The following is a 14,783-nucleotide window of genomic DNA, read 5'->3' as shown; positions in this document are numbered from 1 at the left end:
CTGCTCGCTATGCCCCTACTTATACATCCCAAAATGCCATTGGCCTTCTTGGCAACAAGGGCACACTGCTGACTCATATCCAGCTTCTCGTCCACTGTCACCCCTAGGTCCTTTTCCGCAGAACTGCTGCCTAGCCATTCGGTCCCTAGTCTGTAGCTGTGCATTGGGTTCTTCCGTCCTAAGTGCAGGACCCTGCACTTATCCTTATTGAACCTCATCAGATTCCTTTTGGCCCAATCTTCCAATTGGTCTAGGTCCTTCTGTATCCTATCCCTCCCCTCCAGCGTATCTACCACTCCTCCCAGTTTAGTATCATCCGCAAATTTGCTGAGAGTGCAATCCACACCATCCTCCAGATCATTTATGAAGATATTGAATAAAACCGGCCCCAGGACCGACCCTTGGGGCACTCCACTTGATACCGGCTGCCAACTAGACATGGAGCCATTGATCACTACCCGTTGAGCCCGACAATCTAGCCAGCTTTCTACCCACCTTATAGTGCATTCATCCAGCCCATACTTCCTTAACTTGCTAACAAGAATACTATGGGATTCTATACTTAAGTCTTTTGAGAAGATCACTAGTACTTTTCATCAAATAACATGTATCATTATATTTCTCTCCAACTTCTGCAGTAAATAACTTGTGGGACATTGGTCTATAAAGTTTTCATGAATCTGTAGTTGATCTCTGGTAGCAATCTCTGCAAAAATCAATTGCAATTAATTCCCCAAAAAAATCTGAATTAACATATTGAATAAGATGTCTCTGAAGTTACCTTCTGTAAGAAATGAAACTTATTAGTGCTGGTTACAGAAAAGAAACAAATCAGTGATGCAGATGAGCCCGAGGAGCAAAAACCTATCAGTGTTAATTACAGAGACTATCTTCTTTTAAGCTTTATGACAGGGTTGGGCCAGATGGCTACAGGAGAGTGATTTTTTTTCCACTTATCACTTTATTTTGTACAAAAACATGTAAGCAGTTGCCACATCAGCTGCCTGTGTTCTCATGCAATTGTACTTTTTGCTTAAGATTATTTCTGTTACACTTTTCCAATTTTATTTTCTGCTGATCTTATTTATTTGCTCCACTTTCTCCACACGTTTGCCCACATTGTTGCAGTTGTGCTTAAATAATCCCCTTTCTTCAACTTGTCAAGCCCTCTCCCACCTTTCGGTCTGACAGGATTTTATTTTTCCCCATCAAGTTCCACTAGTGTTACTACCAAACTGTATTTCTCTGCCTGCTCATCTCCCTTGTGAGCACCTCTGCTTCTCAGCCAGAAGTATCTAAACATTATTAGTTGACTGATTCCCCTGTCAAGCCATATTAGATAACACTTGACTGGTGACTCCAATGTGGGAATCTGGGAAACACCCTGAAACCATGGAATTCCTATACATGTCATGACTGCTAACAGATCTGCAAATTAGGACTACTGGCAAATATATCTTTTCTTTTTGCCTAAACATTGGTTTTATTTTGAATTTGTAATGAATACTAAATTAAGATGGCATTTACTATCATTGTGGTGTCCGTCACAAGGATGAAAAAATGACACTACAATGTTAAAGCAGCTAAAATTAGCACAATCTTAACCTCAGTTGAGAAGTAATGTAAAAGCAAGCATGGCGGCACAGGATAGGATATTAGAGTTCACAGGGCAGCAATCAGAGAAAGTGAAAAGAGAGTTGCAATATATTAATACTACTACTATAAAAGTAGGGTTGGCAGAATTTGATTTTTTTATAATTTTGACTGATAATGTTTATTTTTAAGCATTTTTTAATTTTTATCTATTTAAATTTTCGCAGTGGTGGGAAATTCTGGGAGGGTCAGACAATTATTTAATGAGAGTAGATAAGATTCAAAATGTTGACCTTTTATAACTGTTACAAAGCAAACTGTCAACATCATATACAAAGAAAATATCCTTAAATCAAACCCTAATAAGTTCTCAAGCAGCATTTATATTTTTCCATCAGTGTCTGCGTATGCCCTCAACAGAGCCGGCCTTTGGGGTGGGTGGCCAGGGCGGTTGCCCGGGGCGGCTGCCCAGGGCGGCCTGCTAAAGATGGCGCTGTGCACTGGCCCAGCCCAGTTCTATACCTGCATGCTGCGGCCAAGGGGCTGCAGTGCTGGTTCCTGTCCACCCGGCCCAGCCCCTGCCCCACTTCTCTCCACCAGCGCAGGACAGAGAGGAGCCCTCAGCTGCTGCAGCTCTGCTCCGGCCCCACCTCCTCCCCCAGAGGTTCATACCACTGGGTGGTGCGAGCTGGAAGGGGAGGGGGAGGCTCGGTGGCAGGCCTGGGTCAGGGTTTCTGGCTGCCCCAATTTCATGCAAAAATTTAATTCCACAGTCTCCTTTATGCAGTTCCTCCCCCTCTCACCCCCGCAACACACACACCCAGGGCTCCCTGCATCCAGGTCACTTTCCCCACCTGGGCTGTGCTGTGAGGCATCAGCAGCTGCTGCTCTCATGCCCTCTCCTTATGCAGCCCAGGCAGGGAAAGTGACCTAGATGCAGAGAGCCATGATGTTGCTCCTCACCTCCCCCCCCGGTGTGCAGAGCAGAGGAGCAACAGTCCTGGTGGGAGCGAGCAGCAATGCCAGCTGCTTCGTGCATCCAGCTCTGTTTCCCCACATAGGTGCAGGAGGGGGATGCAGGGGTTAGGAGTGAAGGGGGTGTAGGAGGGGGAGCAGGCCTTTGGGGTGAAGGGAGGGTGGGAAGACTGGGAAGCCCATGGGGGCCAGGGGCAATGGGGGGCCACCATGCCCATAGGGGCCAGAGGCACCAAAAAGCAAGTTCGCCCAGGGTGCCATTTTCCCTAAGTCTGGCCCTGGCCCTGAAATCAACGTTTACCAATGAAAATCTAATTCTTCCAAGCCTATATAAAAGTATCCAAGATGGAGAGTTAGCAGCCAGCGTTCTGTATGCACAAAGCTCAAGGAAGAGGTCTGACTCTTACTGGGGTCCTGTCTACGCTTAAAAAGCAGCTGCACCACTGTAGTGCTTCAGTGTAGCGCTACCTATGTAGACGGAAGAGGTTCTCTTGTCGGCATAACGACTCCACCTCCCCAGGAGGCGGCAGCTAGCTTGACAGGAGAATTCTCCCATCAATCTGGTACTGTCTACACAGTGGGTTAGGTCAGTTTAACTAGATCGCTCCAGGGTGTGGATTTTTCACACCTCTGAGCAACATAGTTATACTCACCTAATTTTCTAATGTAGACCAGGCCTCAGTATTAACACTGGAGGGGACAAAGCCCCGGGGGCTAGAGATGTGCATTTCACTCGTGCAATGAAATTCCAATCTGGTTTGGCCAAAATATATTAATTGTTAAAAATTGCTATTTCCCTTCTCTTGTGTGGGTTGCTCAGGAATTAACATTTTAGCAGCATGTCAAAATAACTGACCATGATTGTTCTAATCTAATCATCATCAGCACACTACACTGAGAAAGCCCGAGAGCTGCCAGAGCAGAGTGAGAGGGGATATAGCTGGATCAGGCCCACCCCACGTTTAACCCTATTAGCCCCATTCCTCCCCAGACCCAGCAAACGGCACCATTAGCCCTTCCCCAATACCCCTCTGCGGGCAGAAGCTCCTTTGAGCTCCCAGGGATGGAGAAGAGATGGAGGGAGACAGCACACACAAGCTCAGTTAGCCTTCCACTGGCCAACCCTGAGCCTAGCATGTGGCCCCAATAGCCTATGCCCACTTCTGGGATAAAAGCTTTGTCCTAAATCCTGATGCTCAGGTGGTAAGAGTCTGTGCTGTGGTGCTGAAGGTTCAGGACTCACACCTGACCAATAATACATGATGGGAGAAAGTTGTTACAGTTGAACATAATTTAATGGTATTTTTTACCTTTTTCTTTTTTTAAAAACAAGGAAGTTACTTACAAAAACCTACATTAAGAATATTATTCAGGTTGTATAATCAAGCACTTAACAGGCAGACTTATGGTTGCCTGTCTTCTTCTTTAGTATGGCTTGGGTAGCTAGCAATGATTACAAATTTACAGCTAGATTTGATAGCTAGCACATTGCCGCAGCAGTGAGCTGGTGAATGTCCTTCAGGCCCCCAGCGAAGAATGAAGGGAACCCTCAGATATGATGTACTCCATCGTTTGTGCCTGGTGACCACAGTTGGATACAGGTATTTGGCTCATTTTCCATTTAAAGAGGGTTTGTCCACATTTCCAAAGAGATGTCATGATGTGATTCAATCTGCACCAGTCAAAACCTGGTGGATCCTCGGCAGGGTCAGTGACGAGCTGCTTGCTGTGAGCAATCAAAACGTTCCATGTGGCTCTTTCCTTGAGCCTCAGCATTGAAGTTGAGCGAAAGGCTCTTCATGCAGTTCCAAAGAGGACTGCAGGATTTTCATCTGGTCTTTGCTGGGTTCTGCAGGTCATTATGCAATGGATCCTCATGTTTGCATTGACATGATTGAGAAAGCAAGATGTCTCAGCAGCTCTTCTGATCTGTGGAGGCTGGATATGCAACAGGACCAGGAGTCAGTCAACTTGAATCAATCTGAGCGTCTCTGACACTATGTGCATAGTGTTATTGAGTTGTGTATCAAGGAGTTTAATGAGACCTCTGTGAGCTGACACTCAGTACTCAGATGCAGAATACACCAAGGCAATTGTTGAGGTTCATAGGGTCCATAGACTGAAGCCCCATGATGTTCTGGCCAGTTTCCGGATAAACATAACACAAGACCTGACCCTATCACAAGTGCTCTCAAAGTGTTGTCGAAAGGTCAAACTCTGGTCCAGTGTAATGCTGAGATACTTTGGGTTAACCTAATGGCTGACGTTCTTACCGTAGAACTGCACATCAAGTTTGGTATTAGACATTTTATTGTTCAGACGGAAAGTGGTCACCTTAGTTTTCAGGTTAGGTCTAAGTTTCCCGCATTGGAAATAATCAGTCACTGTGCTAAGATCTTGGCTTAGTGTGCACTTGATGGTATGGAGGCTTGTGTGCTGAACAGCTAGGGCAGTATCATCCGCATACATGAATTTCCTCGACTCTGTCGCTGGCATATCCATGGTGTATAGATTAAAAAGTATCAGGGCCATGCAGCATGGTTGCCTGTTAAACTTTAATTCTGCCCCCTTCTGCATATATATTATGAAACAGTTTTTAGTTACATAATCACATAGTTACCTAATCACATACTGGTGGTTTTTTTACAGGACCCCAGTGACACTAATTTATTATTGACTATTGGGCCAGGATGATCTCACCACCACAGAAACTAAGGAAGTGGGGCGAAGTAGAAGGGAAATGGACAACGTAGCAATACTTAAAACAAAGGAGTATCATATTTATGTTAACAGAGTTTTACACCCATTATAATTTCAGTTCCAAATATCTTTAAGGTCTGCATGCTTCTTAATTCTCAAGTACAATTACAGTCTTTTATTCCTTTTGGGAACCCAAAGTTTGAGTCTTTTAAGGGAAGCAGGCTCAGCCTGTGTCTAAACTCTCCCTGGTTCAGTACCTTCCTTTCCAAGGGTCTGTCATAGATTCATAGACGCCAAGGCCCAAAGGGACCATTGCGATAATCTAGTCTGACCTCCTGTAGAACACAGGCCACAGAACTTCCCCAAAGTAAATCCTAGAGCATCTCTTTTCAAAAAAGAGCTTATATCAGTGAGGTCCTGCAATGGGCACTAGACAAAAGTTGCAACAACTACACGATACTGACATAAATCCAAACTGTTACCGCCGGGAGGGGGAGAATTCCAGCCTCAGGTTGTCCAAAACCAAATCCCTAGGTTTTGCTGTGAGGAGGGCGAAAAAAACCCAAGCAGCCTCCGCCAATCTGGTGATATGGGGAAAAATTCTTTCTCCGCTCCACAGTGGCAACTAGCACAGCCCACAGCAACCTAGCACAGGAAGGGAGGGTGGGTTCACCGCTGGTAAGCAGCAAAAAGGAAGTGACTGAGCACACTGCTCTTATCATGGCTCCAAATCTCCTGACAAATTCTGCGAGACATTATGGCTCCAAATCACAAGCTAAATCTCACAAGACCTTAAGCCCAGCCCAGAAGTCCTGAGGAGGCTGGAAATCTCTCAAGACCTGGGCCATCTTGTCCTTTTTACCCTCTTCCATTGCAGGAGCCACCAAAACACACCCTTCACTGCGCTCAGGGCCCTCTTTTGGATGGACAAGACATTCTTGGCGTCTGGGACAAAAGGCAGTATTGTTCTACTTCCTGAAGTGTTCAGAAATAACGATCAAAATTTTGCATAAATTAATCTTTATGCTTTCTTTTGAGAATAAACATTTTTATTTTCTATACTAGCCAACCCTTGCACATAAGAATTCAGATATGATCCTAATACTAATAAACTGAGAGGCATCTGTTTCGGGAAATACAGCTGAGCAAGATGCACATATTTGAACCCCAGCTGGGTTTGGGACCTGACAGTTTTGAGGGTAACTTGAGGTCGAATGGCTCCCAACTACACTTCCCTGAACAATACAGTTGTAACAGAACACTGGAGGAAAAACAAGCTCATGGATAAGAGAGGTAGTTCTGTTAGCTCTCAGCAGCAATGGCATGCACTCTCTTGTGCAGATGGAGCCAATGACAAGCACCAGCACAAGAGCACTCCTGTACCCCCCCCCAACAAGTTTTTTATGCAGTTCCATAGCTTGATACCACAGGTGCCAAATCCTCTAAGTGGAAATGCACAAAGGCCCTCTGTGTAGAGCTCCTGCTTTCAGTGCAAAACAGAACAGGACACAATCTTAACTTCAGCATCACAATAGCTCTGCCATAATATATATAGAAATAGAATCCTGAGGACATTCCCCATGAGATTCACTCCCATTAAACAACATTTAGAACTGTAGTCAGATATTTAAACATGATACTTTTCTTGGACACAGTTTAGTACAGGGTGGATTAATCAGAGCTCACTGCTCTCTAAACAAGTTCAGTTGACTCAAACTTTCCTAATAAATGTAAGCTCAAAAGAATAGTATCTAGTGCCATTATCCTACAGAGTTGGAAACCTAGTGAAGTCACATGACTGACTTTTTAATTAAGAGCTTTACCTGCATAAATTACTTCATGAAACGATTTGTTTCTGGCAGAAAAGAGTCTAAAGTCAAACATATTTAATCTATAGCTAAAATAAATATTGTAATTATCTGAATTTCTAAAATACACAAAAATTGAAGCTCTTTCTTCTTTAAATAAATCTAAACAAATCTAGACTTCCTTTCTAAAATTCTCTTAAGTTACTCTAACTTTCCTCAGTTACTGTTTGTCATTCTGCTTACAAGGGGACAATGGGATCCATTCTCTTCCTGATATGTGTGCTTATTTCTCATTAGTATTAACGTGTCATATGCATATAAAGGAAGAAGAGATTCCTAAGAAAAAATAAGTTCTTTAAAAGATAACTGAACCAACTTCCTGTGGCCATCAAATGCCAAGAAGCAGAGTGGTCTACTGGACTGAGCAAGGGACGAGAAGCCAGGAATTCGTGATGCATGTTCTAATCTTGGCTTTTAGATTGATTTACGTGGCCTGGGGCAAGTTCACTTAGTCTCTCTGTGCCACAATTTCCACATCTAAACTCTAGCTGCCTCAGGGAGGTGTTTGCACAGACCTTTGAAGATGTGAAGCAATATATAAGAGCAGAGGTATTATTATTATACACTTTGCAAATGGGGAAGTCTTACATTTTAATTTGTCCATTTAAAACAAGCAAACTTAAAGCCTTTGTGCGACTCAATTTTTCATTAATAAACAAAAGTACAAAACTATAGAGACTTACTCAGACTGCTTAGTTGCCGTATAATAGCAGCAAGGGTACTGTTCGTTACACATTCCAGTTCACTAGTTATTCCTTCAGGAAGAGCTCCTCGGCAGAGGTGCCTAGGTTCAATGTTCCTCTTTACTAAAGGCATGGCTAACAATCTGCAATTTACAGAAAAAATAGTGTTATAGTTCAAGCAAAATAGGAAGTTACAATGTATACTGGACATTTCCCTAATATACCTTAAATAAGTGTTTCCTTTATTGCTTATTTTAGATCACCTTCAGGTGTTCTACACGGCCCAGAAAACACAAGGATGACAAGCCCCTGCCCTGAAGAGTTTATAGTCTAAGTGGACTTAACAGACAAACGAAGATCTAACATCCAACAGTAATGTGCTGGGGGAGAGGACACAGGTTACAGAAATAAAATTGCTCACTTAAAGTTTTATTGGTCGTACAACTGTTGGTTGTGTGTACGTTACGGGGTTTGATATTTTGTAACTGCAAATATACTTAAATTTCTAGATGACGTTGCAGAAATATGCTTTTAGGAATGATCTGAATGAGGTATTGATGCAGACTTGACAAACAGATTTTGCAAGACCATTTCAAGTATAAAAGGCAAAATGGAACGTGCTGAGACATTTGTTAGCGAAAACAAAAGGGACATCAAGGCTGGTGTCCCTGAAGGGGTTGAGGATGGAGACAGGCAACCATGTGGCAAAACAGAGCAGACTGAAGGGATTGTGAAAGGAGACAAGGGCACGATGGCTGCATAATACAGGTCCGTAAGAAAGTAAAGACGAAAAGTTTGAACTTGATGCAACGTTCAATGGGGATACAGTGAAGTGACTCAAAGGTGGAGGTAAACATAAGTTACTTTTTTAATATCACTTAATAAATCTTTGTAAATTCAGTCGAAGCAACTGAGAGGCAAGAAAGATCATTTTGAGATGGGCATTTTGGAACAAACTAAGGGAATGAGGCAAAGTTAGTATAAAGAAGATTAGAGAGAGGAGGAAGTTGCAATACTTAAGGGAGGTGATGATCAGCACGTGAACCAATGATGTTACTGTAGAGATGGGAAAGCTCATGTATTTTCTTTCTTTTTTAAAAAAAATATCTGATGACAACAGCCATGCACTATTGAAGAATAAATATTTAGATCTGTTGGATCACAGATATATTCCAGGAGGGCACATTTTTGTACAGAAATCTGGTATCTACCTTGGAAAACTGTAAGTGGCAAGACTTTATTTGGATATTTGGAGGCAAATACTGAAGTCTTCCTCTTTGCTGCACTGGAACAGTAATAAAGTAGTGACCTTTCACCTTTAATTTACTCCTGAGATAATTCTGCACAACTGTGCAATGCAGAATTTGTGCAGAAGGGGAGATTACTTACCTGTAACTGGAGGTTCTTTGAGATGGTCCATATCTGTATTCCACTGAGGGTTATCCACATGCGCTGTGCGCTTGGAGCTTTTCAAAGTAGTCCATCGGTCCACGCATGCGTCCTTGTACTGCCTCATGGTTTCACCCAAGGCGATAAAGGGCAGGATGGACTGACTGCACCTTCAGTTCCTTCTCTACCACAAATCTAACAAATCTGCAGCAGAGGGGAAGGAGGGTGGGATTGGAATACAGATAGAGATTACATATCTCAAAAAGCCTCCAGTTACAGGTAAGTAACCTCCTCCTCTTCTTCGAGTGATGGTCCCTATTGTATTCCACTGAGGGTGATTAACAAGCAGTCAAAAGATAACAGAAGGGTGCACCATAGAACGGAGACTGCTGCACCAAAAGAGGCATCCGTCACAGAGTCTTGCACCAGGGCATAGAGAGAAGAAAAGCTGTGTACTGAACTCCGCATGACCACCTTACATATGTTCATAAGGGACATATTGTGGAAGGCGGCGGTAGTTGATGCTTGCGCTCATGCGGAATGGGCCCGAATCCCACCTGGTGGGGACTGCCCCGACAACTGATAGAGCGTAATGCACCCTGAGACCTACTTCAAGAGTCTCTGGGTGGAGATGGCGTGCCCCTGAATTCGGTCTGCTATGGCAACAAATAGTCTAGGAGACTTCTGGAATGGCCTCATCCTTTGTAGGTAAAAAAGCATAAGAACAAAAGAGCAGCCATACTGGGCCAGACCAAAGGTCCATCTAACCTAGTATCCTGTCTTCCGACAGTGGCCAATGCCAGGTGCCCCAGCGGGAATGAACAGAACAGGCAGCCCATTCCCAGTTTCTGGCAAACAGAGGCTAGGAACACCATCCCTGCCCATCCTAGCTAATAGCCATCGATGGACCTATCCTCTAGGAACTTATCTAGTTCTTTTTTGTATCCTGTTATAGTCTTGGCCTTCACAACATCCTCTGGCAAAGACTTCCACAGACTGACTGTGCATTGTGTGGAAAAAATACTTCCTTTTGTTTTAAGCCTGCGCCCTATTAATTTCATTTAGTGACCCCTAGTTCTTGTGTTATGAAAAGAAGTAAATAACACTTCCTCATTTACTTTCTCCACACCAGTCATGATTTTATAGACCTCCATCATATTCCCCCTTAGTCATCTCTTTTCCAAGTTGAAAACTCCCAGTATTATTAATCTCTCCTCATATGGAAGCCATTCCATACCCCTAATCATTTTTGTTGCCCTTTTCTGAACCTTTTTCAATTCCAATATATCTTTTTTGAGATGGGGCAACCACATCTGGTGCAGTATTCAAGATGTGGGCGTACCATGGATTTATATAGAGGCAATATGACATTTTCTGTCTTATTATCTAACCCTTTCTTAATGATTCCCAACATTCTGTTCACTTTTTTGACTGCCACTGCACACTGAGTAGATTTTTTCAGAGAACTATCAACAATGACTAAGATCTCTTTCTTGAGTGGTTTCAGCTAATTTAGACCCCATCATTTTATATGTATATTTGGGATTATGTTTTCCAATGTGCATTACTCTGCATTTACCAACACTGAATTTCATCTGCCACTTTGTTGCTCAGTCACCCAGTTTTGAAAGATCCTTTTGTAGCTCTTCTCAGTCTGCCTGCATATCTTGAGTAGTTTTATATCATCTGCAAATTTGGCCACCTCACTGTTTACCCCTTTTTCCAGATCATTTATGAATATGTTGAATAGTACTGGTCCCAATACAGACCCTTGGGGGACACTACTATTTACCTCTCTCCATTCTGAAAACTGACCATTTATTTCTACCCTTTGTTTCCAATCTTTTAACCAGTTACCAATCCATGAGAGGACCCTGTGCCCTGAAAGGTTGAGGGGACTGGTCCTATTGCTCCTCTCTGCAGTAGGGAATCCACCTTTAGGGCAAGGACACTGTCATGAAAGCAGTCTCTGAGAGAGGACTGGGTTGGGAGATGTGGAGGAGGCAGTGTCATAAACTCAATCATATAGCTGTGTCAAATGACATCCAGGACCCACTTGTCCACTGTTATCATGCTCCATGCTGGCAGAAAGAGTTTGAGATGGTCCCTGAAAAGGATGGCTGGCAAGAGCACTGGGGTGCAAAGTGATTAACAGCTCTCTAGATGCACTCAAATATCACTTATGTGAAGATTGAGTGTGCTGCACAGATGACTGCCCCGGAGGACGAGGCAGACCTTTGTGCACTTCTGTGGAGGCTCAAAGGCTTGCTAGTCGTAGAACTGGGGAGCTCTGTAGTGCTGTATAGACAACGGGCGATAAAATTTTCATTTGGGTACTGGCATATAAATGCCTAGGGATTGCAGGGCAGCTCTAGAGTCTTTCAGTGAGTGTAAAGAATCATCCGTCTTCTGATTGAAGAAGTATGATTCATCAAAAGGGAAGTCCTCAGTTGTGCTCTGTACTTCCCTAGGGAAGCCTGAGGAGTCTAACCAGAATTCCCTGCTCATGATGATTTAAGTTGCCATTCTATATGAGGACGTGTCTGTGGAATCAACCGCAGCATGAAGTATGGTTCTAGTGACCAACTTGCCTTCCTCCAAAATAGCTTGGAAGCAGGCACGATCCTGCTGTGGTAGCTTGTCCACAAAATTCGCCATCTGGACATAGTTCAAAAAGTCATATTTGGCCATCAGCAGAAGGCAGTTCGAAATACAGAACAGGAGGCTGGCCGAGGAATAGACCTTCCTATCCATAAGGTCCAAACTCTTGCCCTCGTTGTCAAAGGGAGTGGAGCAGGGATGCCATTTGGCCCGTTCCATGGCAGCCTGAATCACCAAGAATTAGGCATAGGGTGGGAGAACAGAAACTCAGACCCCTTGGAGGGGACAATCTCTTTTCCACCCCTTTTGGGGTGGGGGTACATGTGGCCTGGGTATGTCATACAGTACATGTCAGTTGGAGAATGGCATCGTTAATCAGTAGAGCCACTCTAGCTGGTACCAATGCACGCAAAATGTCTGACAGTTGGTGCTGACTGTCCTGCACTCCACCCCTTCCAACAGGATCCGAACAGCATTAGCTGTTCTTCTTAGCAGCTCCTGAAATTGATGATAGTTATCAGGAGAAGAGGAAGGTGTCAACGACAAAGCGACATCTGGAGGCGACGAGGGAAGCCTCTCCAGACCCAGAGGTACCGATGGAGCTGGGCTAACTGGTGCATCGTCCAGTCCCGATTCCAAATGTCTATTCAACAAAGGACGGGTGGGTGAAATTGGGGACTCCTCCTGGGTGGATTGGGACGGTTCCAAAGCCAGATACTGGGGCCACAAGCTCCAATATGGCCAACCTGGCTGATCCTGATACTGCGGTGGCAGTGCCCACGGAGCCAGATACCAGTGGCTCTCAAGCGGAGACAATGGAAGGTATTGCCACAGCGCCATCAGAACTTTCGGGTAGTCATGCCTTCAGAAGAGAAGCAATGGACCACGCATACCATCAGAGTCCTCTGACTCAGAAAAACTGGAGTCCTGTACAAGTGGAGGTGCAGACAAAATGGGGTGTATTACAGGACATGACCAGAAGGCAGCAGATCCAACATAGGAAGGAGGCCCTCTTAGCAGCTAGAGACCTCATCCCTTCCAGGGCAAACAGTTCATGAGGTCCAGGAGCACATCTGAGCCTCCCTGGAGTCAACAGCAGAGACATGAAATCGGAGCCAATAGGGGAACCTGTCTCAGTGCATACAGTGGGAGTCCCAGACGCCTGGGGGTGACAGTGGGAGCCTCAGTCAAGCAACATTTCCTGAATCTTTTTTTATCTCTATTATTACAGACATACTCACTGACAAGTATTTTGAAATAAATTACAAAAATATTCGCAACTGGTGTGATTATATTGTGTTATTTTGACAAATAAAATATGCAGAATTTTGCAGAATTTTTAATTTTTAGACGCAGAATTCTTAAGGAGCAGAATTCTCCCAGGAGTATATCATATTGGTAAAACAGAAATAAAGTCTTTCTGCTTTTGAGACAAAACTATACAATACTTTTAGCAACCACTGTTTTTGAAATAAATCTTTAGAATTCACTTGTGGCAAGCTGGGAAGAAAAAAATATTTTAGAGCAGTCCACTGAGTATTTACAAAGTTAACTTTTAACTCAATATTAAACACAAATTATTTAATTTTAAGAGGTTTTCAAAACAGGATCTTAATAAAAATTATTTAAATGACACAGACTTGAATTTTAATATCTTAGTCCTCCAGCGACAGAAAGCTTTTTAAAATATTTCATGTCTTAAATCCAGTTCAGTTTGGTGATATTTTGTTTTACATCTGGTGTTTCAGACCAGATACAGGAAACTCATTTTTTATTTAATACAAGACCCATATGAAGATTTTTGGTTCCTGTTTGGTGTTTTTGTACTCCTTGAGGACTGGATTATTAGTTTTTAAAGCACTATTTAACATCTTAGATTATTCAGTCTTATGATTTTGGCCTAACAAAAGACTTCTGGAAATTTAGAACTGCTAAAGCTTATGCACACTTTATAGAGGATACAGCGTACTATTTGTGTTGAACATGAAACTACTTATAAGGAATTATTTAACTGTGTAAGAAAGGGATAAAACTGAAGCTAGTAAGAAGTAAAGTAATAGGCCATCATTAGTATAACTGCAGATCCCAAATCTTAAAATTACTTCAATACATAAAATACATCATATAGTTACCTATAACCTATTCACAGGCAACATTATCATACAGACCAGTCAAGATTTAAGCACTCTCCATGCCATATACGAGCAAAGTTTCTGAAATTCTAGTGCATGATTAACATTTCACAAAAATATATTTTCTTAGAATTAGTCATTGTGATTTGCAATTGAGCAGTAATGTCCTCTACTTGATAAGTGTGAGTATTGTTTTAACTGGATAAATATAGTGGAATTTGTGTTTTATATATAATTGTGCACAGCTTTTCTTCTTTCAAGTGGGCTTTCTGAAATGTTCTGCCCCTCAGTAAAAAGACACACTGGTTCTAGCTGCAAGTTGTGCTTTTGGGTGTATTTACTTTGTAGCTTATTTAACATTTATTTATTTAATATGTTTCAATTGGAAGTTAAATTCCAATATGTATGCTCAGCAATAATAATTAAAATATGCACTATGCTAAAAGAATATACTAGTAATTGCTTGTTTTATTTATGCAATAGTGCTCTCATACATTAAAGATACATTTCTTAAGCAGAGGCAGATCAGAAAAAGGTACTCAACTTGAATGTATAATTTCCTTGGAAAATTATATTTCATCTATATGATTCAATCAGATAGGAAACCTACTATATGGAGGCACACACATCAGATTTTTAAAATAATTTACAGGCTTTTCTTAATTAAAGTCAATTCATAAATAAGCATAAATTTAATAACATACTTCATTCAGCTCTGATTAAAAATTAAGACAGCACTTTTTAAAGGAATAATTTTCTGCTTGATCTGGTGGTATCCATTTATTAACATAAGAATCTTTTCAATTAAGTGTCTCTTGCTTTACTAATTATCGTAGAACTTT

At 42.4% G+C, this 14,783-nt stretch overlaps 1 protein-coding gene across 4 annotated transcripts in view; it reads right to left on the bottom strand.

Annotated features, from left to right (window-relative positions):
• Nucleotides 1-14,783, bottom strand: part of WASF3 (WASP family member 3) — a 142,467-nt gene that overhangs the window by 28,779 nt on the left and 98,905 nt on the right. For all 4 annotated transcript variants that reach the window (XM_073340447.1, XM_073340475.1, XM_073340456.1 and 1 more), the window contains one exon: nucleotides 7,820-7,962. In XM_073340447.1, coding sequence (XP_073196548.1) covers nucleotides 7,820-7,952 — 133 coding nt within the window. In that variant the 5' untranslated portion in view covers nucleotides 7,953-7,962. The remainder of the gene's footprint in view (nucleotides 1-7,819; nucleotides 7,963-14,783) is intronic.

Source organism: Lepidochelys kempii, chromosome 1 (assembly GCF_965140265.1).
Source record: "Lepidochelys kempii isolate rLepKem1 chromosome 1, rLepKem1.hap2, whole genome shotgun sequence".
Taxonomy (NCBI): Eukaryota; Metazoa; Chordata; order Testudines; family Cheloniidae; genus Lepidochelys; species Lepidochelys kempii.
Note: the sequence above shows the minus strand (reverse complement) of the source record. Positions and strands in the feature narration are given on the sequence as shown.